We start from the raw sequence: 24,627 nt of genomic DNA, 5'->3' as shown, positions 1-24,627 counted from the left end.
TTCTTATTAATTTGTTCTATCACACTGATTGATTTGCGAATGTTGAACCATCCTTGTAGCCCAGGAATGAATCCCACCTGGTCATGGTGGATAATCTTTTTAATGTGCTCTTGGATCCTGTTTGCTAGGATCTTGTTGAGAATCTCAGCATCCATATTCATCAGTGATACTGGTCTGAAATTCTCCTTTTTCGTAGGGTCTTTTCCTACCAAAGGTTTGGGGATCAGGGTAATGCTGGCTTCATAGAAAGAGTCTGGAAATTTGCCTTCTGCTTCAATTTTTTGAAACAGCTTCAGGAGGTGTTATTTCTTTTTTGAAAGTTTGGTAGAATTCCCCAGGGAATCCATCAGGTCCTGGGCTCCTGTTTTTTGGGATGTTTTTGATCACTGCTTCAACCTCTTCGATATCAGCCACAGCAACTTCTTTCAAGATCTGTTTTCAAAGGCAAAGGAAACAAAAGCGAAAATGAACTTTTGGGACTTCATCAAAATCAAAAGCTTCTGCACAGCAAAGGAAACAGTCAAGAAAATAAAGAGGCAACCCACGGAATGGGAGAAGATATTTGCAAATGACAGTACAGACAAAAAGAACTCCTCAAACTCAACACACACAAAACAGATAATCATATCAAAAAATGGGCAGAAGATATGAACAGACACTTCTCCAATGAAGACATACAAATGGCTATCAGACACATGAAAAAATGTTCATCATCACTAGCCATCAGGGAGATTCAAATTGAAACCACATTGAGATACCACCTTACACCACTTAGAATGGTGAAAATTAGCAAGACAGGAAACAAAATATGTTGTCGGGGATGTGGAGAAAGGGGAACCCTGTTCCACTGTTGGTGGGAATGCAAGTTGGTGCAGCCACTTTGGAGAACAGTGTGGAGATTCCTCAAGAAATTAAAAAAATAGAGCTTCCTTATGACCCTGCAATTGCACTACTGGGTATTTACCCCAAAGATACAGATGTAGTGAAAAGAAGGGCCATGTGTACCCCAATGTTTATAGCAGCAATGGCCACGGACACCAAACTGTGGAAAGAACCAAGATGCCCTTCAACGGACGAATGGATAAGGAAGATGTGGTCCATAAACACTATGAAGTATTATGCCTCCATCAGAAAGGATAAATACCCAACTTTTGTAGCAACATGGACGGGACTGGAAGAGATTATGCTGAGTGAAATAAGTCAAGCAGAGAGAGTCAATTATCATATGGTTTCACTTATTTGTGGAGCCTAACAAATAGCATGGAGGACAAGGGGAGTTAGAGAGGAGAAGGGAGTTGAGGGAAATTGGAAGGGGAGGTGAACCATGAGAGACTATGGACTCTGAAAAACAATCTGAGGGTTTTGAAGGGGTGGAGGGTGGGAGGTTGGGGGAACAGGTGGTGGGTATTGGAGAGGGCACGGATTGCATGGAGCACTGGGTGTGGTGCAAAAACAGTGAATACTGTTATGCTGAATAGAAATAAAAAATTAAAAAATATAAGATCTTTCAGTCATTTCAGTGTAAAGAGCATAAGGTGCAAACTAAAAATCATAATAAAATCAGTAACACCAATGACTACTATTTCTTGAAGGTTTAAATGCTGTGCACTATGATGTCTTTTCTGGTTTCAACAACTTATTTCGTCATCTGGCTAGCTATGTAATATTGGAGAATATCCTTAATCTCTCTCTAAGCTCTGATTTTTATCATCTGTTTTTTAATAAACATATAATATACCTTTATCCCCAGGGGTACAGGTCTGTGAATCGCCAGCTTTACACACTTCACAGCACTCACCATAGCACATACCCTCCCCAATATCCATAACCCCACACCCCCTTTCCCAACCCCCCTCCCCACATCAACCCTAAGTTTTGTGAGATTAAGAGTCACTTATGGTTTGTCTCCCTCCCAATCCCATCTTGTTTCATTTACTCTTCTCCTACCCCCTTAACCCCCCATGTTGCATCTCCTCTCCCTCATATCGGGGAGATCATATGATAGTTGTCTTTCTCCGATTGACTTATTTCGCTAAGCATGATACCCTCTAGTTCCATCCACGTCGTCGCAAATGGCAAGATTTCATTTCTTTTGATGGCTGCATAGTATTCCATTGTGTATATATACCACGTCTTCTTTATCCATTCATCTGTTGATGGACATCTAGGTTCTTTCCATAGTTTGGCTATTGTAGACATTGCTGCTATAAACATTGGGGTGCACGTGCCCCTTCGGATCACTACGTTTGTATCTTTAGGGTAAATACCCAGTAGTGCAGTTGCTGGGTCATAGCGTAGTTCTATTTTCAACATTTTGAGGAACCTCCATGCTGTTTTCCAGAGTGGTTGCACCAGCTTGCATTCACACCAACAGTGTAGGAGGTTCCCCTTTCTCCGCATCCTCACCAGCATCTGTCATTTCCTGACTTGTTAATTTTAGCAATTCTGACTGGTGTGAGGTGATAATCTCATTGTGGTTTTGATTTGTATTTCCCTGATGCCGAGTGACATGGAGCACTTTTTCATGTGTCTGTTGGCCATCTGAATGTCTTCTTTGCAGGAACGTCTGTTCATGTCTTCTGCCCATTTCTTGATTGGATTATTTGTTCTTTGGGTGTTGAGTTTGCTAAGTTCTTTATAGATTTTGGACACTAGCCCTTTATCTGAATGTCATTTGCAAATAACTTCTCTCATTCTGTCAGTTGTCTTTTGGTTTTGTTAACTGTTTCTTTTGCTGTGCAAAAGCTTTTGATTTTGATAAAATCCCAATAGTTCATTTTTGCCCTTGCTTCCGTTGCCTTTGGTGATGTTCCTAGGAAGATGTTACTGCGACTGAGGTAGGAGAGGTTGCTGCCTGTGTTCTCCTCAAGGGTTTTGATGGATTCCTTTCTCACATTGAGGTCCTTCATCCATTTGGAGTGTATTTTCATGTGTGGTGTATGGAAATGATCCAATTTCATTTTTCTGCATGTGGCTGTCCAATTTTCCCAACACCATTTATTGAAGAGGCTGTCTTTGTTCCATTGGACATTCTTTCCTGCTTTGTCAAAGATTAGTTGACCATAGAGTTGAGGGTCTATTTCTGAGCTCTCTATTCTGTTCCATGGATCTATGTGTCTGTTTTTGTGCCAGTACCATGCTGTCTTGATGATGACAGCTTTGTAATAGAGCTTGAAGTCTGGAATTGTGATGCCACCAACTTTGGCTTTCTTTTTCAATATTCCTTTGGCTATTCGAGGTCTTTTCTGTCTCCATATAAATTTTAGGATTATTTGTTCCATTTCTTTGAAAAAAAAAAAAGGATGGTACTTTGATAGGTATTGCATGAAATGTGTAGATTACTTTAGGTAGCATAGACATTTTCACAATATTTATTCTTCCAATCCAGGAGCATGGAACATTTTTCCATTTCTTTGTGTCTTCCTCAATTTCTTTCATGAGTACTTTACAGTTTTCAGAGTATAGATTCTTAGCCTCTTTGGTTAGGTTTATTCCTAGGTATCTTATAGTTTTGGATGCAATTGTAAATGGGATAGACTCCTTAATTTGTCTTTCTTCTGTCTTGTTGTTGGTGTAGAGAAATGCAACTGATTTCTGTGCATTAATTTTATATCCTGACACTTTACTGAATTCCTGTACAAGTTCTAGCAGTTTTGAGTGGAGTCTTTTGGGTTTTCCACATATAGTATCATATCATCTGCGAAGAGTGATAGTTCGACTTCTTCTTTACCGATTTGGATGCCTTTAATTTCCTTTTGTTGTCTGATTGCTAAGGCTAGGACTTCTAGTACTATGTTGAATAGCAGTGGTGATAATGGACATCCCTGCTGTGTTCCTGACCTTAGCGGAAAAGTTTTCAGTTTCTCTCCATTGAGAATGATATTTGCGGTGGGTTTTTCATAGATGGCTTTGATAATATTGAGGTATGTGCCCTCTATCCCTACACTTTGAAGAGTTTTGATCAAGAAGGGATGCTGTACTTTGTCAAATGCTTTTTCAGCATCTATGGAGAGTATCATATGGTTCTTGTTCTTTCTTTTATTAATGCGTTGTATCACATTGATTGATTTGCGGATGTTGAACCAACCTTGCAGCCCTGGAATAAATCCCACTTGGTCGTGGTGAATAATCCTTTTAATGTACTGTTGAAACCTATTGGCTAGTATTTTGGTGAGAATTTTTGCATCTGTGTTAATCAAGGATATTGGTCTGTAGTTCTCTTTTTTGATGGGATCCTTGTCTGGTTTTGGGATCAAGGTGATGCTGGCCTCATAAAATGAGTTTGGAAGTTTTCCTTCCATTTCTATTTTTTGGAACAGTTTCAGGAGAATAGGAATTAGTTCTTCTTTCAATGTTTGGTAGAATTCCCCCGGCTAGCCGTCTGGCCCTGGGCTTTTGTTTGTTTGGAGATTTTTGATGACTGTTTCAATCTCCTTACTGGTTATGGGTCTGTTCAGGCTTTCTATTTCTTCCTGGTTCAGTTGTGGTAGTTTAATGTCTCTAGGAATGCCTCCATTTCTTCCAGATTGTCAAATTTGTTGGCGTAGAGTTGCTCATAGTATGTTCTTATAATTGTCTATATTTTTTTGGTGTTTGTTGTGATCTCTCCTCTTTCATTCATGATTTTATTTATTTGGGTCCATTCTCTTTTCTTTTTGATAAGTCTGGCCAGGGGTTTATCAATCTTATTAATTCTTTCAAAGAACCAGCTCCGAGTTTCGTTGATTTGTTCTGTTGTTTTTTTGGTTTCTATTTCATTGATTTCTGCTCTCATCTTTATGATTTCTCTTCTCCTGCTGGGTTTAGGGTTTCTTTCTTGTTCTTTCTCCAACTCCTTTAGGTGTAGGGTTAGGTTGTGTACCTGAGACGTTTCTTGTTTCTTGAGAAAGTCTTGTACCGCTATATATTTTCCTCTCAGGACTGCCTTTGCTGTTTCCCACAGATTTTGAACCGTTGTGTTTTCATTATCATTTGTTTCCATGAATTTTTCAATTCTTCTTTAATTTCCTGGTTGACCCATTCATTCTTTAGAAGGATGCTGTTTAGTCTCCACGTATTTGGGTTCTTTCCAAATTTCCTCTTGTGATTGAGTTCTAGCTTCAGAGCATTGTGGTCTGAAAATATGCAGGGAATGATTCCAATCTTTTGATACCTGTTGAGACCTGATTTAGGACCGAGGATGTGATCTATTCTGGAGAATGTTCCATGTGCACTAAAGAAGAATGTGTATTCTGTTGCTTTGGGATGAAATGTTCTGAATATATCTGTGATGTCCATCTGGTCCAGTGTGTCATTTAAGGCCTTTATTTCCTTGTTGATCTTTTGCTTGGATGATCTGTCCATTTCAGTGAGGGGAGTGTTAAAGTCCCCTACTATTATTGTATTATTGTTGATGTGTTTCTTTGATATTGTTATTAATTGGTTTATATAGTTGGCTGCTCCCACATTCGGGGCATAGATATTTAAAATTGTTAGATCTTCTTGTTGGACAGATCCTTTGAGTATGATATAGTGTCCTTCCTCATCTCTTATTATAGTCTTTGGCTTAAAATCTAATTGATCTGATATAAGGATTGCCACCCCTGCTTTCTTCTGATGTCCATTAGCATGGTAAATTCTTTTCCACCCCCTCACTTTAAATCTGGAGGTGTCTTCGAGTTTAAAATGAGTTTCTTGTAGGCAACATATAGATGGGTTTTGGTTTTTTATCCATTCTAATACCCTGTGTCTTTTGATTGGGGCATTTAGCCCATTAACATTCAGAGTAAGTATTGAGAGATATGAATTTAGTGCCATTCTATTGCCTGTAAGGTGACTGTTACTGTATATTGTCTCTGTTCCTTTCTGATCTACTACTTTTAGGGTCTCTCTTTGCTTAGAGGACCCCTTTCAATATTTCCTGTAGAGCTGGTTTCGTATTTGCAAATTCTTTCAGTTTTTTTTTTGTCCTGGAAGCTTTTAATCTCTCCTTCTATTTTCAATGATAGCCTAGCTGGATATAATATTCTTGGCTGCATGTTTTTCTCGTTTAGTGCTCTGAATATATCATGCCAGCTCTTTCTGGCATGCCAGATCTGTGGATAAGTGTGCTGCCAATCTAATGTTTTTACCATTGTATGTTACAGACTTCTTGTCCCGGGCTGCTTTCAGGATTTTCTCTTTGTCACTAAGACTTGTAAATTTTACTATTAGGTGATGGGGTGTGGACCTATTCTTATTGAGTTTGAGGGGGGTTCTCTGCACCTCCTGGATTTTGATGCTTGTTCCCTTTTCCATATTGGGGAAATTCTCTCCAATAATTCTCTCCAATATACCTTCTGCTCCCCTCTTTCTTTCTTCTTCTTCTGGAATCCCAATTATTCTAATGTTGTTTCGTCTTATGGTGTCACTTATCTCTCGAATTCTCCCCTTGTGGTCCAGTAGCTGTTTGTCCCTCTTTTGCTCAGCTTCTTTATTCTCTGTCATTTGGTCTTCTATATCGCTAATTCTTTCTTCTGCCTCATTTATCCTAGCAGTGAGAACCTCCATTTTTGTTTGTACCTCATTAATAGCTTTTTTGATTTCAACTTGGTTAGATTTTAGTTTTTTGTTTCTTTAGAAAGGGCTTTTATATCCCCCGAGAGGGTTTCTCTAATATCTTCCATGCCTTTTTCGAGCCCAGCTAGAACCTTGAGAATCATCATTCTGAACTCTAGATCTGACATACTACCAATGTCTGTATTGATTAGGTCCCTAGCCTTTGGTACTGCCTCTTGTTCTTTTTTTCGTGGTGAATTTTTCTGCCTTTTCATTTTGTCCAGATAAGAGTATATGAAGGAGCAAGTAAAATACTAAAAGGGTGGCAACAACCCCAGGAAAATATGCTTTAACCAAATCAGAAGAGATCCCAAATCGTGAGGGGGAAGAAAGAGGATAAAAAGAGGTTAAGAAAGAAAAAAAAAAAAACAAATAAACAAATAAAAAAAGAAAACGAATAAAGAATAAATATAAAAAAGAAAGAAAATATATATTTTAGATAAACTAGTTAAAAACGTTAAAAAAGAAAAGGGTAAAAGTTTAAAAAAATTTAGCAGAAGAAGTGAAAAAAATTGAAGCAGAAAAAAAATTAAATTAACTGCAAGATTAAAGAATCATGGGGAAAAGCCATGAGTTCCGTGCTTTGCTTTCTCCTCCTCTGGAATTCCGCTTCTCTCCTTGGTATTGAAACTGCACTCCTTGGTAGGTGAACTTGGTCCTTGCTGGATTTCTTGTTGATCTTCTTGGGGAGGGGCTTGTTGTAGTTATTCTCAAGTGTCTTTGCCCCAGGCGGAATTGCACCACCCTTACCAGGGGCCAGGCTGAGTAATCCGCTGGGGTTTGCTTTCGGGAGCTTTTGTTCCCTGAGCACTTTCCGTAGAGTTCCAGAGGACTGGAATGAAGATGGCGGCCTCCCAGTCTTCGGCCCGGAGGAGCCGAGAGCCGGGGCCCCACTCCTCAGTGCGCCCTCAGAGAACAGTGCCTAATTACTCCCGTCACCCTGGCCTCCGGCCACGCTCCTAGCTGACTGAGCCTGCAACCGATTCAAGGTAACCCCGAGCTGAGAGCTCACTCCTCGGCTCTGTCTCTGTAGCAGGCTTCCCCGTTCTAATACCTGTAAGCTCTGTGACACTCAGACACTCTTGATACTTCTGTGACCCTGCAGGACCTGAGGCCACGCTGACCCTGCGTGGGCTTCACCCCGGTTTAGCCTCTGGAGCAATGTCCCTCAGTGGAACAGACTTTTAAAAGTCCTGATTTTGTGCTCCATTGCTCCGCTGCTTGCCAGGAGCCGGCCCCTCCCCCCGCGGTCTATCTTCCCGTCGCTTTGGATTCACTTCTCCACCAGTCCCGCCTTTCAGAAAGTGGTTGATTTTCTGTTTCTAGAATTGTTGTTCTTCTTCTCTTCGATCTCTCGTTGGATTTGTAGGTGTTTGCAATCTTTAGATAAGCTATCTAGCTGATCTCCTGCTACCTGAAGTAGTCTCAGCCTGCTACTTCTCTGCCATCTTGACTCCTCCCCCTTTTATCATCTATTTGGTAGCTATTGATACTTGTTCTTTCTTAATAAAGGTATATTATTAGAATAAAATGATCTAATTATATCTATAAAATGATCTCTTTTACCTGTCGATCTTCAGTACATTATCTGTGTTTGAAATTATCTGGGTACATGAGTGTATGAGCTCATATACTGATAAAGTATGTAGGATGTGGTCATAATGGTGGTTAATAACTGATCCTGACTTCTCTTGAGAGCACAGATGTGTTTGAAGCTGCTTACTCTCTGACCCTAGATAGTTTACTGAATCCAAAATGTTTGCATATATTTGTTTATATGTGTTTATAATATATATATCAATGAATATACATATTATATATGATTTAATTATGTTAATATAAGCATTGTATTGTGTTAATATAAAATATACTTACTATATTACATTTATTACATCATATAATATATAACAATGTAATGATTATATAACAGTGTATAATTATAATATATAATGTATATAATTTGATATATAAATATTAGTATAATAATATAATTGGTATATTAATGTAATAATATGTAATAGTATGATATACATATTATTCATTGATGGTTAAGGGTTTTTGTAAAGCATGTTCCTTTTATGAATTCTCTTCCTGCCATACATGGAAGTTTTTAATATTTTTTGTTTTTATAATGTTAGTGTCCTTGCTATGTGCTTGTGATTAATACTGTGTTGTCTCTGTGGTCCAAATAATAAGCCCATACCCAAATTTTCTTATTTAATGTTCTGCCTATCAGCAGTTTACCGGTTTTATTCTTTTTTTTTCTTTGGCAGTTTTATTCTTGACTACAATTCTGACCATACTTTAATTTATATGTTTTGTCAGATTGTGAGATGAGCAGATTGTGAGGCTCCCCCAAAGCATGGCTCATTGCCTTCTTTACATTCCTGGCATCTAGTACTTTGCTAGGTAGAACAAGAAGTGATCAGTATATGCTTATGAAATAAATAAACCAGGAAAAAATAAAAAGGAAGTCACACTGATCTGAGAGTAGCTTGTATTTCTAAGAATCAAGAAACTGAGCTTCTAAGAAATCTTAAAAAAGATTACTGATCTTGGAGGTTTGGGCCCCTAGGAAGACCCTGTAATGCCAGATAAGTTAGAATTGCTGTTTTATCTCTTTGTCTCTGGTGGGAAAGTATGAAATATAAATGTTCCAACTATTCTGAAACTTCTCTTTTAACTAACTTAATATATTATAATTCATTAAACAGAGGCGGGCTAGCAGAAAGACTAAATGACCTGCAGAATCGGGAGAGATCTGCAATTTCTTTGTGGAGACATCAATGTGTTTCTTACCAAAAGACACTTTCAGGTAAGGTCTGCACTGACATCTGAGACTGTGGGTAAAGAATGTGCCAATTAAAAGTATTTTACATTAAGATATATAAATTTGATCATTATTATTTTCATGATGTTTTCTTTTTCTCCAGGTGTCCTTTAGGTCTTAGATATTGTTCTGAAAGATGAGTCCATTTTTATAGGGTGTGCTGATCCCTCCACATAGAATTTCTCACATTTCAATAGAAGACTTATTATTGATCTGACTTGGAGGGTTCTGTATTATGTCTTTCTTTTTTGTGTCTTTTGCTATATCTGAAAGCCAGTAGTTTTTAGACTTTTGTGACCGCAACCCCTAGTAAGAAATACATCTTATATTTTCTCCCAGTTCACACATGACTTACATGCACACACACACCCTGAAACAAACATTTTACAAACAATACTAACCTTAGTAGGTATTGTATACTCTTCATTCTCTTTTATTTTACCATAATCTTAGTCTCACTAAATTGGTGTGGGTCCTTCTAATGAGTTGCAAGATACACTTTGAAAGTTGCTACTACCTACAAGTGACTACAAACCCTTGTTTCCTGACAAATTGTTTGTTATTAAAAATATTTCATATACCTAGAAAACCTTCCTTTCTGGTGAGACTATGTTCTTTTTCATGGTTTCTTTCTGATTGGTCTCTCCATTAGGAGGTGGGGAAGAGGTGGGTGGGCATGGTCATCTATTCCAAATCTATTAATAGTTTTCTCTCCATGGGTATCCTTGGCATGTGCATTTTAATGGGCTCACAGGTTATTCTGGCAAATGTTAGCATGCAAAATAGAACAAGAGTACTAGATAGAATACTCAACTAGTATGTTGTCAACTCTTGAGCATTTCTCTGGAAGACTTTTTAGTTCTGATCTCATTTATTATCTTCTTTAAAATACTTCCCACCTGGCACCTGGCTCTGACTCTTGATCTCAGGGTTGTGAGTTTGAGCCCATGTTGGGTGTAGAGAGTACTTAAAATTTTAAAATCATAAAAATAAAATAGGTGTGCCTATTTTATTTTTAATAAAATATTTTTCAATTTTTAATAAAATTTTAATAAAACATTTTTAATAAATAAAAATAAAATGGCTTAGTCGGTCAAGTGCCTGACTCTTGGTTTTGGCCTAAGTCCTGATCTCAAGGGTGGTGAGATCCAGTGCCACATAGGACTCCATGTTCAGCAGTAGTCTGCTTGGATATTTTCTCCCTCTGACCCTTTTCTACTCACTTGTGCTCTCTCTCTCTCTCTCAAACAAATAAATAAATCTTAAAAAAAAATAAAATCATTTCCAGCTACCTTTTAGCAACCCTCTTTTCTCTTTCATATTCTTGTATTAGAGTATTATAATAAGTATCAGGATGACCTGATACATGTGACCCAAGAATATATTTTTTGTTACATGGTGCCAGAGATCAGCCTGTTGTTACATTTATTATTCTATATCTTGCCATTTTTTTAAAACAAGGATTATATTAAAAAATCATCTTTATGACTCATTTGATCAATCACAAAGCCAAGCATATATAAAGGTTGACAAGTTGTATTACTCAGGGAAGTCAGTAATACTCTGGCATAAGCACAAGAAAGAATTTAATAGTATTTATAAGTGAAAGCCACAGGGAGAAGATTTCATGCTTCAGGCATATTGGTCTGAAAATGTTGTCAGGTCTTTCCATGTGGTAACTCACACTTCAAGTTCAATATAAAGAACGATATTTTTTCCAATATTTTACCAGAAATTCTAAAGTGATTTTCACTGATCTGCTGAGACATGTATTCCTCCTTGAACTAATTAGTGTTGAGGTAGAATATAATAAATAGCACTATACGAGCCCTATGATTAACTTGTGATCTTTTTCTTTTAAGACATATTTAATAAAAATTAACAAATACCATTTGTGGTTTAATAATATATTATGCTATCTCCTTTTAGTGCTCTTTCATGTTCTTCTATTTATAAATACTACATTATACATACTTAACTTCTCAAATATGAATGTCCTTGACTTGGAGTGATCACTTTCTCCTATAGTCTATTCACCTCCACCTCTAACTAATTCTGTTTAACTTTGTGTCATTTTGAATTAGTTAGGGGTTCTGTGCATTGAAAATTTCTTTCGTTTTGCTTGAACTAGAAATATATGGCTTTGCCACCTAAGTTCTCAAACTAACTCTTTGTTCTTGTTCTGCTTTTCCCTCTCTTCCTTTGAAGTAATCATATAAGAGAATAGTAAGTTTGGATTTCTTTTTAAGTGGATATAAATATTTAAGTTACTAGATTTCAATGAAGCAACTTTTATTTCTTAATGATATAAACCAGCTTTGTATTGAGAGTTTGAGATGGGATAATGAGCCATAAGATGGTAAAAAACAGTATGGGAAGAAAGGAGGACAAGAAGAGGATGGCAAAGAGAGTAATTAGGATACCTAGCTTTTCCTTGTAAGTCTGGCCACTGCACACTTAAAAGGCTGAACATTGGAAGTACCATCTGTATGCTACATTAGTGTTCATGCCACATCCTTTTTTCCTTTCCCTCACAAAAAGGTAGAATGTTAATTCTTGAAGGTTCTTAGAGATCGTATAGTATCAACTCCTCTTTGGGGGATGGAGAGAGTATGTGACCTAGAAGAGGGTAGTGACTTGCTCTGATTATTCAAATTAAAGGAAGAAACAGGGCTAGAACCCTAACCACCTGACTGCCTATGTCATGCTCTTTCTGTGGGAATGTGATCACATTCTGCTTCATAAAAATAATTTTTTCACTCCTCTACCAATTTGTTCTTGATAGTACATTGAGGAATAAACAAATACCCTCGTTTGGACTCTATGTCTCCAATATGGTATCTGTCCTGAATTTTATCGTCTTTATAGGCTTGCAATATTGTAGATTGCAGTTTATTATTGGAGAGGAAGACTTGGACAAACTTTAATTTGAACCATAAATGCCTAAGAAATAATTGGAGAAAAATATCTTCTGTCTTCTCTTCTCCTTCAACATTGTCCTTCTCATTGTCGTATCATGTTTGGAGGTTTACTGTATGGCACGGTATAATGCTGAGGGTGTACTACATATTGAAGCATTTAGCATGCAAAATAATGCTCTACGATTGAATTTGCTTTCCTTAGTTTCCAGCTGAAAAAGCTGTAGGTTGGGGCACCTGGGTGGTTCAGTTGGTTAAGCATCTGCCTTCTCCTTAGATCATGATCCCAGGGTCCTGGGATCTAGCCCCATATCAGGCTCCCAACTCAATAGAGAGACTGCTTCTCTCTCTCCCTCCACTGTTCCCCCTGCTCGTCCCCCCTCTCTCTCTCGCAAATAAATAAATTAAATTAAAAGAAAAAAAGCTGTAGATCAAATGAATATATGGTATAGATGAGTAAGTCCAGGTTTGAGGTGATCTCTGTAGTCCATGTTCTTATTCATTAATCTGTGTAGGCCTTCATTAGATGATCTTTTGGGCTAGAGAAAGGATTTAAGAAAGCAAGTGATTAAGGAACCAGCAGAATTAGAAATACTGATACCATGTGATTTTGTTTGGGGAAAAAGAAGTTTTCCAGTGTGTAGGTCCATATCACATTCTTGAGACAGTGCTGTTTTAAGGAGCTTAGGACATAAATTTGAAGGTTATAAATAATGAATCTTGTGTAGGATACCCTAAAATCTTATGATTTGGAAAGGGAGGTGGCAGATTGACTTCTTAATTATTCATGTTAATGTATACTAGAAGTCATTCTACATTGTTGTCCAGTTTTATTACAGTGAATTGACCAAATTGTTAAGCACAGAGTGGAGAGAGTTTTCTGGAAGTTGGAATAAGAAAAATACCAAATCAAACAAGTGTGACTGTGTGCCTGAAGTGAAGGGGAGAAATATGACCTTTTATTTGGCTCATAAGCACTAGATAGCTTATCTGGAATGTCCCTTATAATTTCCTTACAATTTGGGGATAGAGGGTATATAAATTATGCCATAAAGAAAAGACAAAAGCAAAATAAAACAAAACGACAGAGTCAACAATGAATCCATTACTTTGGTATAGGAATGTGCTTATCTCCAATAGATTTTACTTTCTTTTGTTTTTTTAACTATGTTCCATGCGCAACCTGAGGCTCAAACTAACCCTAAGATCTAGAGTCATGTGCTCTACCAACTGAGTCAGCCAGGCACCCTTTCAATAGATTTTTCTTTTACAAGTCTGAACATTTTTTAGATTTGGATTTTATTTTTTCTTTCTTCTAGGTGAATTTCTTATTTTTCAGGTCGATTAGATCTTCTTGGTGTCTTATAATACATCATCCCATTTTTCTCATTCCTTTTAATAATAACTTACTATTGTAAACATGTATTAGGAAGAAGATTTCACTGTTTTGTTTACTTTGTGGCTTAGCAGAAATTTTTTCTTTCGCTTTACAAATTTTTATTTTCTTATTTCTACTTATTTCTACATATTGAGTAAATTTAAAAAAAATAAATAAAAAGAAAAATTTATAAATATTAAATAGAAGTAGCTCCTTCTACCCCAATCCCAAAAGTGAAAATTTAGTAATAGCTGAGATTTAATGGTGGATTTATTAAAATATCTATATTGTTAATCTAAACTCTCTGAGCCTCTAAATTTCCTTATCATAAGTGAGTGTAATAGTAGTACCTCAACTATTGAGCTTGTGCTAACAATAAATTGGCTTCATGGAAGCTATTACTTCATGGAAGCCATACAGCTGAAGGACAAAGTCAACAGTCAATAGATGGTAAAATAAAGAAACACTGCATTATTCTGAGGTCAATTTTCATACCAGATCTAATAGTTCAGAAGCAACTAAAAGCAGCTTTTCCTCCTCTTCTGCAGGGTTTGGATGTACCTTTGGGTTTATAAGGTACTAAAGTCAGAGTTCCATTTTCTTTCTTACACACGGAAGTGGATTGTTCATCTTAGGTTAATTTTTTTTTTTTAGATTTTATTTATTTATTTGACAGATCTCTAACAGTGAGACAGTGAACACAAGCAGGGGGAGTGGGAGAAGGAGAAGCAGGCTTCCCGCTGAGCAAGAAACCCGATGCAGGGCTCGATCATGACCTGAGATCATGACCTGAGCCAAAGGCAGATGCTGAATGACTGAGCCATCCAGGCGCCTCATCATCTTAGGTTAATTTTGACTGAACTGGTAAATATATCAGGCTTGACTTTCCCTTCTTCTAATGAGTTTACTTCAAAATCTAGGAATTAGTGGTAATTTTATGAACCACATCTTGGGTTTTGGTTAGATATTAAGTGAAACATATCTCACTTGGTCTATCTATATTTCCTTCAGACATGAGAAGTAAAGGTTTACAAAATCAGTGTGTAGATTATAATTATTTACTTGAGGCCTTTCTTATGTTCCCCTTTGAAAAGTATTATCTAATTAATCCATAGTGAAAAGGGTGGTGAACTTCCTTATTGATTTGAAATGTTTGAGTGAATGTCTCCAACACATCTCTCTGCCTTTTTCGAAAACATTTTATTTTGAGATACCTGTAGATTGACATGTAACTCATGCAGTTGTAAGAAACAATACAGAATGATTTTCTGTGCCCTTCACCTGCTTTCCCCCACTGATGACATCTCTCCTAACTATACTATGATAGCACAACCAGGATATGAATCCAGGATAGAATTCACTGAACTTATTCAAATTCTACCAGTTTTACCTATAAATGTGAGTTTGTGTGTGTGTTTTGTTTGTGTAATTTTTTAAATTTTTTATTTTATTTTTTCAGTGTAATTTTTATCATGTATAGATTCAGGTGCCCACCACCAGGCTGGATACACAACAGTCCATCACAACAAGAATCCCTTGTGTTACCCTTTTACAGCCACAGCCACCTCTTTCCTACCCTCCTCTCTAACACCTCTCACCACTAATCTGCTTACCATTTTTGTAGTTCTGTCATCTCAAAATGTTATGTAAATGGAGTAACATGGTGTATAACTTTTCGGGATTGACTTTTTTCACTCAGTATAATTCCCTCAAGATTTATCCAAGTTTGTATATATATCAATAGTTAACTTCCTTTTATTGGTGAATAGTAGTCCATGATATGGATGTACCAGTTTGTTTATGCACATGCTGAAGGACATTTTGATCATTTCCACATTTGTGCTATTAGAAGTAAAGGTGCTATGAACATTAGTGTACAAGTTTTGGAGTGAACATAGGTTTTTCTTTTTCTGGTATAAATGATCAGGGGAGTAATTACCAGGTGTTCTAGTAACTGCATGTCTAATTTTATAAGACATTACATGTTAATATCAAATATTTCAGTAAATACTTCTAACATAACATAAAAATTTCTTTAACACTTTGCTTTGGGGATTTTATTTTTTCTTTTCTTCCCTCATGTATAGCTTACTTTGCTGGGCTGCTTTTTAACTCCCACTTACACCATTTAATAATCAGTTTTATTTTCCGCGTTTGTATCTTTGAGTACATTTCAGTATAAAAGACATATCTCAGGGTTCTTCAAACTTCGGTAAATTATTTAATGTGCACTGTTTCCTTGGTTGGTTTGATTTTTGTTGTTTTTGTGGTCATTATGGAGGGACTGAGGTTGGGTGTGTGAGTTGACAGGCAGAGAAGATAGGGCCAGAAGCCTGACTACTCAGGGCCTGGAGGCCATGATAGCATTTTCTTAACATTTATTGAAGTGTAATTAACATATGTTATATTAGTTTCAACATAATGATTTGTGTACAACATAATGATTTGACAGTTCTATACATTAGTCAGTGCTCACCATAAGTATAGTTGCAATCTGTCACAATATAGTGTTACTACATTGTATTGTTAACTACTAACTAACTATATTCCTTGTGCTGTACTTTTCATTTCCATGACTTACTATTTTATAACTGGATGTTTGTACTTCTTTACTCCCCTCTATTTATTTTGCCATCCTCATCCCTGGCCCACCTGCCAAAGTGATGCCTTAGAAATCTGCACTTTGAAATGTGGCTGTGGAAGAAAGAATGGATGATTATAGAGGCAGAAGAAAAATACTTCCTAGATTTCTCTTCCAGAACCCTTCTATTTTTCTTCTCTTTGAAAGGAAACAGTTTTCTAACACTGCTTTGTGATGGCCCATTTTTATTATGTGATATCCAAAGCATTTCATGTGTTTGCTAGCACATTTAATCCTCATTATAACCTTCCAGTTAGGTCTTATAATACTATTTATAGATGAAGAGGGACGCTGGGTGGCTCAGCTGTTAAGAGGGTGCCTTTGGTTCAGGTCATGATCCCAGGGTCATGGAATCAAAACCCCATTTCAGGTTCCCTGCTCTGCCAGAAGCCTGCTTCTCCCTCTCCCACTCCCCCTGCTTGTATTCCCTCTTTCACTATATCTCTCCCTGTCAAATAAATAAAATCTTTAAAAATAAATAAATAAGAATAAAAAAATAAAGATGAAGAGAATGTAGACAGGCACAGCCCTGTGTGTCTGACCAGTAGGTAGCAGAGCCAGATTTGCATCAGGCTGTCAGTGGCCTGTGATCATAGACCATCTCCTTCTAGGTAGATTGTTGGAAGGCAGATCCAGGCAGGCGCTGAAATATATACCTATGGCATGACATGAACAGGCCTTGTTCAGCCTGTGTTTAGTAAGAGCGTGACAAATATTTTCATGATATGTTTGTTATCTAAGTTTTTTAAAAACTAGAAATAGTTAAGGATATTCTTAGATGGACAAAACCTGTTATTACTTAGGAAGAGAGTAGGGGGAAAAAAGGTAAGTGAAACAAACAAATGTTCTTCAGATAAATTATTTTTCACTAGGAGATTTTTGTTCTGAAAAGTTCACTCTGAATTTGAGAAAGATTGTGGTGGTGGGAGGGAGGGAAGAAACAAGTAAAATCAGTGAAGTGCAGTACCATTTACTGGTGTCCAAAGCAGAATTCTTTCTGAATTTTCTTTATCCTCACCTTGGGGCTGTCAAATATGTTGAGAGTAGTCACTAATCATGTGTGTGTGAGTTCTCACTTTGGAACACCCTTCGATATGCCTGAGAAGTAAAAATCATGTCGGTTTTCTGTGTATGTTTATGTGTTTCAAACATAATATATAAGTTGTCTTGAGCTTAGGTTAGTATTACAAGAGCAAAGAATGAACTTATTCATATTGGCATTAGTATTTAATAGTTTTTATATTACCATTTTTATATTTTCTTGCCTTTTGCCACTAGGTCATGGTCAGCTGAAATTTTGTGAAGTGTAGGCCATAAAATATTGTAATTCCTATAACCCCTTTCTCCTGCTGCTCTTGGCAGGATCTTGATACTGCCACCAGGGAAACCTTGCTTTCCACTTAGACCACTAGCCAGCCCTCTTTGGACCTCTCCCCAGTTAGTTTGTAGAATGCCCATGTTGGTCACCTAGACGTGGTACTGAGTCTCCTTAAAATTCACAGTTATTCAATTGTCAGAATCTATTAGATAACTGTTCACTATTAGTATATCTGCTTAAAGTAAGTATGTTCAAATTTCAGGAGTTCTTATTTTTTCATTTCTCTTATATTTTTAATTTCCTAGTTTCTTTGCATTGAGAATAATTATTTCCTTAATTTTCCCACCATGATTTTTACAAAATTATGTTCACTGCCTTATTGTTTTTCTAGGTGTCACATTTTATTACACATGTCCCCTTCAAAGGTTTTTTTGTGGGTTTTTTTTTATGGGGTTTTTGTTTTTTATTTATTTGAGAGGGGATGAGAGAGGGGAGGGTCAGAGGAAGAAGCGGACGCCTGTTGAGCAGGGAGCCCAGTGTGGGACTTGATCTCGAGACTCTAGGATCATGACCTGAATGGAGGGCAGTCGCTTAACCAACTGAGCCACCCAGGCACCCATGGGATTTTTGTTTTTATTTGTTGTTCTTTTCTCCTCCAGAGAACAGTGTCTGAATTTAGGGGGGAAATCGGCCATTTGTTATTTCTTCTTGGATTTCTGGATACCAGACTTGAAAGTTTTTAGAGATAATGCAAATAGGTGAGACTGGAGTTCAGATTGATACAGAAAATAGAAGTAATGGCTCCCACTGAATACTCCTTCCTGCCAGGCACTGAGTGAGGCAGTACCTACATACTTCTTCATGTTACCGGTCATCTCTAGAACCGTTCAAAGCTGCAGTATGCCTTCCAGATCATAAAAGTACCCAGAATGTTGTATCGTTAGTCCATAGAATCAGAAATTGTTTGTTAAATGAAGAACGCTGATTTGGGGATGGGAGACAGGGCCACTACCTTTTAAATCCTGTTTTTCACTGCCTGTTGTTAACCAAGCAATGTGGGGTGGGTTTTTTGTATTGAGGAGCTTTTTTGGATGTTTAAGATCACTTCAATTAGCTAACTGAAAACATTGATTCTCCTTTAAGTTGTATTGTAGAAGATAAACAACTAAGTAATATTTAGTGTCTTTTTCTATAAAATTGTCTTGTGCATCATTTATGCAGAGGAAAAATTTTTGTGCCTGTATTTCTTCGTTTCCTTTTTTTTTTTTTTTTTTTTTTTTTTAAGATTTTATTATTTGACAGAGAGAGAAAGCACAAACTGGGGAGCATCAGGCAGAGGGAGAGGGAGAAATAGGCTCCCTGTGCAATAGGGAGCCTGATGCAGGGCTCTATCCCAGGACCCTAGGATCATAACCTGAGCCCAACGCAGTTGCTTAACTGACAAATAAGCCACCCAGGCACCCCTGAACCTATATTTCTGTTTTGGTTTTAGTTATATGAATACATTTTCTTTTCCCATACTCCTGCTTTACTGGTGCTTAGAATCTCTGAGAGATGGATGGTTGCAGGAGAGGGTCACGGATAAGGAGGTAGACAGGTAATTGTTTATTTATTAATTCAACAAGTGTTTATTGAGGGAGTACAGTATACCAGACACTGTGTACTATGAGTAAGCAAGATCTGGTCACTGCACTTACAGAATTTCTATTTTAGTGGTTAGATGATAAGCAGAGAAAGAATATAGGTAAAGGTTATCATAGTAAAGGATTTGTGAAGGGGTGAGGGTGGGCACTATACTAGATAGGCCATGGAAGAGAGCTTCAGATTTATAGTGGGTACTTACAGCCTCTGTCTGTGTTCTAGGACATATTATCAAAGGAAGATGACTAACTAATTATGGAACATTAGAGGTTTTGATCTTTATTAATTTTTGCCAGAAAAATTATATTTTGTTTGAGATTTAGAAGAGCCCATTTTTTCCCATTTCTATTTTTTCCCCAGTTCCATTGAGAAAACCAATGTATAAATTTAAGGTATACAGCATAAATATTTGTAATACAAATATCATAAAACAGTTCCACAATAAGTTCAGTTGATATCTATCATCTTATATAGGTATAAAAAATAAAGGAAAAAAAAAAACCAACATTTTTTTCTTATGATGAAAACTATTAGGATTTACTGTTTTAGCATTAGGTATAATCATTTCTGTAGGTTACATCCCTAGTACTTATATATCTTATAACTAGAAGTTTATACCTTTTGATAATCTTCATCCTGTTCCCCTCACACACACACACACACACACACACACACACACGTGTGCATGCACACTCATGTGTCCTCATGCATGTACTTGCTCCCCCTCCAACTCTGGTAACCACAAATCTGATCTCTTTCTCTGTGAATTTGGGTATTTTTTGTTTGTTTTTTTTTGTTTTTATTTCTTTTGGATTCCACATATTAGTGAGGTCATATAATATTTTTCTTTTTTTGACTTATTTCACTTAGCATAATGTCCTCAGGGTCCATCCATGTTGTCACAAATAGCAAGATATTTCTTTTTTATAACTGAATAGTATTCCATTAGTATTCCATTTTTACTATATATATAAAGTCATTCCAGTGTGTGGTTGTGTGTGTGTGTGTGTGTGTGTGTGTGTATGCATGTATATATATACATACACATATACCACATTTTCTTCATCCATTCATCTACTAATGGACAATTAGGTAGTTTCCATATCTTTGCTGTTGTAAATAATTCTGCTATGAACATGGACATGCAGATATCTTTTCAAGTTAGTGTTTTCACTTTCTTTGAATCGATACCCAGAAGTAGAATTGCTGGATCTTATGGTATTTCTATTTTTGATTTTTTAAAAAAGGTTTTATTTATTTATTGGAGAGAAAGAGAACAAGTCAGGGAGAGAGGCAGAGGGAGAGGGAGAAGCAGATTCCCTGTTGAGCAGGGTGTGTAAATGTGTAGATTGCTTTAGGTAACATAGACATTATACTTCCATTTTCCTTTCATTTCTTGTTTTTGGAACAGTTTCAGGAGAATAGGTATTAATTCTTCTTTAAATGTTTAGTAGAATTCCCCTGGGAAGCCATCTGGCCCTGGGCTCTTGTTTGTTCAGAGACTTTTGATGATTGCTTCAATCTCCTTACTGATTATGGGTCTGTTCAGGTTTTCTGTTTCTTCCTGGTTCAGTTTTGGTAGTTATTTGTCTCTAGAAATGCATCCATTTTTTCCAGATTGTCAAATTTGCTGGCGTATAGTTGCTCATATTGTGTTCTTATAATTGTTTGTATTTCTTTGGTGTCGGTTGTGATCTCTCCTCTTTCACTCATGATTTTATTAATTTGGGTCCTTTCTCTTTCCTTTTCGATAAGTCTGGCCAGGGATTTATCCATCTTATTAATTCTTTCAAAGAACCAGCTCCTAGTTTCGTTGATTTGTTCTCTGGTTCTTTTGGTTTCTATTTCACTGATTTCTGCTCTCATCTTTATTATTTCTCTTCTCCTGCTGGGTTTAAGGCTTTCTTTGCTGTTCTTTCTCCAACTCGTTTAGGTGTAGGGTTAGGTTGTGTACTTGAGACCTTGTTTCTTGAGAAAGGCTTGTATTACTATATACTTTCCTCATAGAACCGCCTTTGTGGTGTCCCAAAGATTTTGAACAGTTTTGTTTTCATTTTCATTTGTTCCCATGAATTTTTTAAATTCTTCTTTAATTGCCTGGTTGACCCATTCATTCTTCAGTAGGATGCTCTTTAGCCTCCGTGGGTATGAGTTCTTTCCAACTTTCCTCTTGTTGAATTCTAGTTTCAAAGCATTGTGGTTTGAAAATATGCATGGAATGTTCCCAATCTTTTGGTACCGATTGCGACCTGATTTGTGACCCAGGATGTGATCTGCTATTATACAACTATGTATATTCTGCTATGTATATTATATATACATGGAGAATGTTCCATGTGCACTAGAGAAGAATGTGTATTCTGTTGCTTTTGGATGGAATGTTCTGACTATATCTGTGATGTCCATGTGGTCCAGTGTATCATTTAAAGCCTTTATTTCCTTGTTGATCTTTTGTGTAGATGATCTGTCCATTTCAGGGAGGGGAATGTTAAAAGTCCCCTACTATTATTGTATTATTGTCGATGTGTTCCTTTGATTTTGTTATTAGTGGCTCATATAATTGGCTGCTCCCATGTTAGGGCATAGATATTTAAAATTGGTAGATCTTCTTGTTGGACAGACCCTTTAAGTATGATATAGTGTCTTTCCTCATCTCTTGGTATAGTCTTTGGCTTAAAATCTAATTTGTTGATATAAGGATTGCCACCCCAGCTTTCTTTTGATGTCCATTAGCATGGTATGTTGTTTTCCACCCCCTCATTTTAAATCTGGAGGTGTCTTGGGGTCTAAAATGAGCCTCTTGCAGACACCATATCTATGGTTCTTGTTTTTTTATCCAATATGATACCCTTTGTCTTTTGTTTGGGGCATTTAGCCCATTTACATTCAGGGTAACTATTGGAAGATATGAATTTAGTGCCATTGTATTGCCTATAAGGTGACTGTTACTATATATTCTCTCTGTTCCTGTCTAGTCTATTGTACTTTTAGGCCCTTTCTTTGCTTAGAGGACCCCTTTCAATATTTCCTGTAGGACTGTTTTCGTGTTTGCAGATTCTTTTAGTTTTTGTTTGTCCTGGAAACTTTTTATCTCTCCTATTTTCAATGACAGCCTAGCTGAATATAGTATTCTTGGTGCGTATTTTTCTCACTTACTGCTCTGAATATATCATGCCCATCCTTTCTGGCCTGCCAGGTCTTTGTGGATAGGTCTTCTGCCAGTCTAATATTTCTACCTTGTTAGGTTACAGACCTCTTGTCCCGAGCTGTTTTCAGGATGTTCTTTGTCTCTGAGACATGTAAGTTTTACTATTAGATGATGGTGTGTTAACCTATTTTTATTGATTTTTGAGGGGCCGTTCTCTGTGCCTTCTGAATTTTGATGCCTGTTTCCTTCCCCAAATTAGGGAAGTTCTCTGCTATTATTTACTTCAGTTTACCTTTTGCCCCTCTGTTTCTTCTTCTTCTGGGATCCCAATTATTCTGATATTGTATCATTTTAAGGTATCACTTTTCTCTTGAATTCTTCCCTCATGATCCAGTAGTTTTTTAATCTCTCTTTTTTTCAGCTTCTGTATTCTCCATTATTTGGTCTTCTATCTCACAGTTCTCTCTTCTGCCTCATTTATCCAAGCAGTAAGAGCCTCCATTTTTTATTGCACCTCATTAATAGCTTTTTTTTATTTCAACTTGTTTGGATTTTAGTTCTTTTATTCCTCTAGAAAGGGATTCTCTGGTATCTTCTATGCTTTTTTCAAGCCCAGCTAGTACCTTTCTAATCGTCATTCTGAACTCTAGTTCTGACCTCTTGCTAATGTCCATATTGATTAGGTACCTGGCAGTCAGTACTGCCTCTTGTTCTTTTTTTTTGAGGTGAGTTTTTCTACTTTGTCATTTTGTCCAGAGAAGAATAGAGGAATGAGAGAACAAAATGGTAAAAGAGTAACAATGACCCTAGAATAATAAACATTCAGCAAATGAGATGAGACCCGAAACTGGGGCAGAGAAAGAAAGGAAAAATAAAAATGATCAGGCTGGTGAATAGAATAGAGCCACACACTTGATTTTGGGTGTATTTTGGTGTTAGAAGAAACTGCCTCCCAAAATTTTAAAGAAAGAAAAACTTATATATACAAAAATAAGGGTAAGTATGATGAAGGGTTGGAGTCTGACTGTAAAGATAAAAACTATAAAAGATTTTTAAAAAGAAATTGATAAGTTGGTTTAAAAAAAAGAAAATATGATCAGGTGGAAGACTAGAACAAAGACATATACTAGATTTAGGGTATATTTTGGTCTGTTAGAAGAAACTGTATCCCAGAATTTTAAAGAAAGAAAAACTTACATATATACAAAAATAAGCGTAAATATGATGAAGGGGTGGAGTGTGACTGTAAAGATAAAAACTATAAAAGATTTTTGAAAAGAAATTGATAAGATAAAAAGTTAGTTAAAAAAAAAAAAGAAAATATGATCGGGTGGAAGACTAGAACAAAGGCACATACTAGATTTAGGATATATTTTTGGTCTGTTAGAAGAAACTTTATCCCAGAATTTTAAAGAAAGAAAAACTTATATATATAAAAATAAGGGTAAATATGATGAAGGGATGGAGTATGACTGTAAAGATAAAAACTGTAAATGATTTTTGAAAAGAAATTGATAAAATAAAAAGTTAGTTAAAAAAAAAGAAAATATAATCAGGCGGAAGACTAGAACAAAGGCACACACTAGATTTAGGGTATATTTTGGTCTGTTAGAAGAAACTGTATCCCCGAATTTAAAAAAAATATATATATATATACAAAGAATAAGGTTAAATACAATGAAGGGATAGAATATGACTGTAAAAATGAAAATTTAAAAAGATTTTTAAAAAGGTATTGATAAGATGGTTAAAACAGAAAAAAATTTTAAAAAGAAAAAAAGAAAAAATAAAGAAATTTAAAAAAATTTTAACTTTGAAAGACTAAAGAATCATGGGGGAAAAGCCATGAATTCTATGTGCTGTATTCCCCTAGGGCTCGTGTTTTGCAGTTCTCTTTGATTGGTAAACTTGGTCTTTGCTGGATGTTCTTGCTGATTTTCTGGGAGAAGGACCTGTTACAGTGACTCTCAAATGTCTTTGCCTGAAGCAGAATTGCACCGCTCTTGCCAGGGGCCAGGCTAAGTAATCTATGGGTTTACTCTCGGTACCTTATTCCTTGAAAGCTTCCATACAACTTTGGAGTAAAAGAATGAAAATGGCAGCCTCCTGATCTCTGGCCCTGGAGGAGCCGAGAACTTGAGACCCCCCCCCCTCCTCAGTGCATCCCCAGAGAAAAG

General features: G+C 36.6%; 1 protein-coding gene across 2 annotated transcripts in view; it reads left to right on the top strand.

Moving 5' to 3' along the window:
• Nucleotides 1–24,627, top strand: part of LOC111155373 (scaffolding protein involved in DNA repair) — a 490,720-nt gene that overhangs the window by 178,820 nt on the left and 287,273 nt on the right. For both annotated transcript variants that reach the window (XM_022515520.1, XM_022515521.1), the window contains exon 6: nucleotides 9,291–9,391. In XM_022515520.1, coding sequence (XP_022371228.1) covers nucleotides 9,291–9,391 — 101 coding nt within the window. The remainder of the gene's footprint in view (nucleotides 1–9,290; nucleotides 9,392–24,627) is intronic.

The sequence above is a fragment of the Enhydra lutris genome, unplaced genomic scaffold (genome assembly GCF_002288905.1).
Source record: "Enhydra lutris kenyoni isolate GAN:26980312 unplaced genomic scaffold, ASM228890v2 scaffoldscaffold41, whole genome shotgun sequence".
NCBI lineage: Eukaryota > Metazoa > Chordata > Mammalia > Carnivora > Mustelidae > Enhydra > Enhydra lutris.
This window is presented reverse-complemented; position numbering and strand designations above follow the sequence as displayed.